We start from the raw sequence: 2,174 nt of genomic DNA on the forward strand, positions 1-2,174 counted from the left end.
TAACCTGTTGAATTTGCTAGGAACTATTGCTGTGAGGACAAGAGCTACGGGAGTACAGCAGCCACGAGTGGATGAAGTAGCTGCTTCAGAGCAATGCTGTGGGGAAGAGGCAGGGGCTTGGATACTGGACACTGGATGCCCGTTTGGGTTAGAGCCTCTGCTTTTGCCTCCTAAGCTTGGGGAGGAAGAATACGCAGCCCCCTTCGTTTTTGGTTGGGTCAGCCAAGGATGGCTGCGCTCTCTCAGCACTTGAGGATCCTGCTATGGAAGAACTGGCTGAGTGTCAAGAGGCAGCCGGTGAGTGTGGAAACAAAAAGTAGTAGAGGAGAGGGACCTGGAAATCACAGGAGCTGAGGAGCAAGGGAGGCACTGCAGGAGAGGCAGGTCACAGTGTTAAAATAGAAAATGTTTTGAAGGCTGGTGATGGAGGCAGAGGGAAGGAAGGGAATGGCGTGGAAGTGCAGGCGAGTCCTGCATTGGAGCTCACGCGTGAGGGCTCAGGAGTCTGGGCTGAGTACCACGGATGCCACTGTTGTTTCCTCAGGGCAGTGGTCTGTGCAAACAAAATCATGCACAAACTCATGGCAGACCTGAGTTAAGGCTGCAGTTCTGTACCTGCTCCCGTGTGAGCAGACCCTACAGTCTGTGTACAGCCTTCAAGGAGCCCCTGGGATTTGGGGGCGATGTGGGGGGCTCTTATATAGAGCCATTTGTAAAGGATGGACAAAGAAATAAGTAGCTCTCAGAGATGTAGGTAGGACAGATTTCCAGTGCAGTATATTGCAACTCAAACACCCTAAATAGTCTTTTTTTTCCAAAAGCTAAACCATTGCCAGCAATGTCCAGAGAGCAACCTGAACTGCAGCAGCATCAGGGAGGCAAATGTTCCTTTGGGTGGCATTGTGTGTCCAGGCAAATTCTGCTCAGTATATTTGTCCCAGGCTGGTTTCAGTACAGCTGCAGTGTAATTTCAGCAGAAGCCTGCTACAGTTCATGGGCTCGTACTGCAACCTATCCTATCACTAGTAATCCAAATGGGATGGGTTTTAAAGTTTTTGGTTGAATGGAAGTCCTAGCAGGTGTGGAAAATGCTGACAGAAGAGAAAGGGCTATGGAGGGTGTGAGTTGAAGGTGGAACGAAAGGCCTCATATCACCACACGCTTCTGCAAGGTCTCTTCTCGCCTTCCCTGTCCTGCCTCTCTGTTTTGGAGTGTGATTCAGGGAAGTGCTGGGTTCATTTGACTCCTTGTGATCCTCCATAGGAGCTGTGGACATGCTGTGCACCTTAGGGTAGTGTATCCTTTGCTGGTGCTAAGGATACAGGAGACTTTTTCTGAGGTGCAGAAGAATCCCAATAAATTACCTCTAATTTCTCAAGAGAAATTGTAACAGCCTTGTTAAAAGCAGAAGGCTTGAGTCTCTTCAGCTCTTGTATCCCCAGAGTAAATGCTAACCTGAGCCATACCTGTACTTCTGACCATACGGTCTCACTTGCTTTAATTTTGCTTTCTTGTGGAGTTGAAATATCAATTCTGTAGACATGAAATGTCAATTAAAATAAAAATATGGCCACTACTGATTATTACATGGCAGGCATTCCCTCCAATCCTACTTCTTTTCCAGAGGTTGCTCCAAATTAGGGAGCTTGCTCAGACTTGAGAGAGTGTGAGGTCGTAAACCCAGATCTCTGCTCCCAAACACATCCCAATTTCTCTGTCCTCATGCTTGTGTTTCCTAACCTGTGCAATCTGACTTCACTTCCAGACCTGGCTTTTAGAAAGCTTGTTTTTTTTATCATGCTTGTTTTGCAGGGGAAGCTTTCTGTTGTGCTTCTTGGTTTCTAATAACCTGTGAAGGTGTTTCCTGCCACTGTGGTGGTGCTGGCTGCCCTCACCAGGGCTGATAGATATGTCATGGAATGGCCTGACACCAGGCAGCCCCCATCTTCCCCCCACAGACTCCGGTGCTTTCTTGCTCAGTTTCTCAGCCTCTCCAGGGCTGGCAAACACATTTGCTTCTGCTTTTTGCTTTACACTTTATTTCCTCTGTGAGCTCTCTGCAGAGCCCCTGTACAGCATGGGGAGAGCTCCAGCTTCCTTTGGTGTCAGTGTGTTGAAATCAGCTGAAGCTCTGCATCCATGGCCAGGTTGCTCCTCAGTTCAGGTTATTCCTG

At 48.4% G+C, this 2,174-nt stretch overlaps 1 protein-coding gene across 1 annotated transcript in view; it reads left to right on the forward strand.

The window, feature by feature from the left end:
• Nucleotides 1-228: 228 nt before the first annotated feature.
• LOC114818602 (uncharacterized) overlaps nt 229-2,174 on the forward strand; it is a gene marked incomplete at its 3' end in the record, with an annotated part of 33,707 nt that continues 31,761 nt past the window's right edge. Inside the window, exon 1 of the mRNA XM_029085090.1 lies at nt 229-297. Within this exon, the coding sequence (XP_028940923.1) occupies nt 229-297 (69 nt within the window). The remainder of the gene's footprint in view (nt 298-2,174) is intronic.

The sequence above is a fragment of the Antrostomus carolinensis genome, unplaced genomic scaffold (assembly GCF_000700745.2).
Source record: "Antrostomus carolinensis isolate BGI_N321 unplaced genomic scaffold, ASM70074v2 scaffold15785, whole genome shotgun sequence".
NCBI lineage: Eukaryota > Metazoa > Chordata > Aves > Caprimulgiformes > Caprimulgidae > Antrostomus > Antrostomus carolinensis.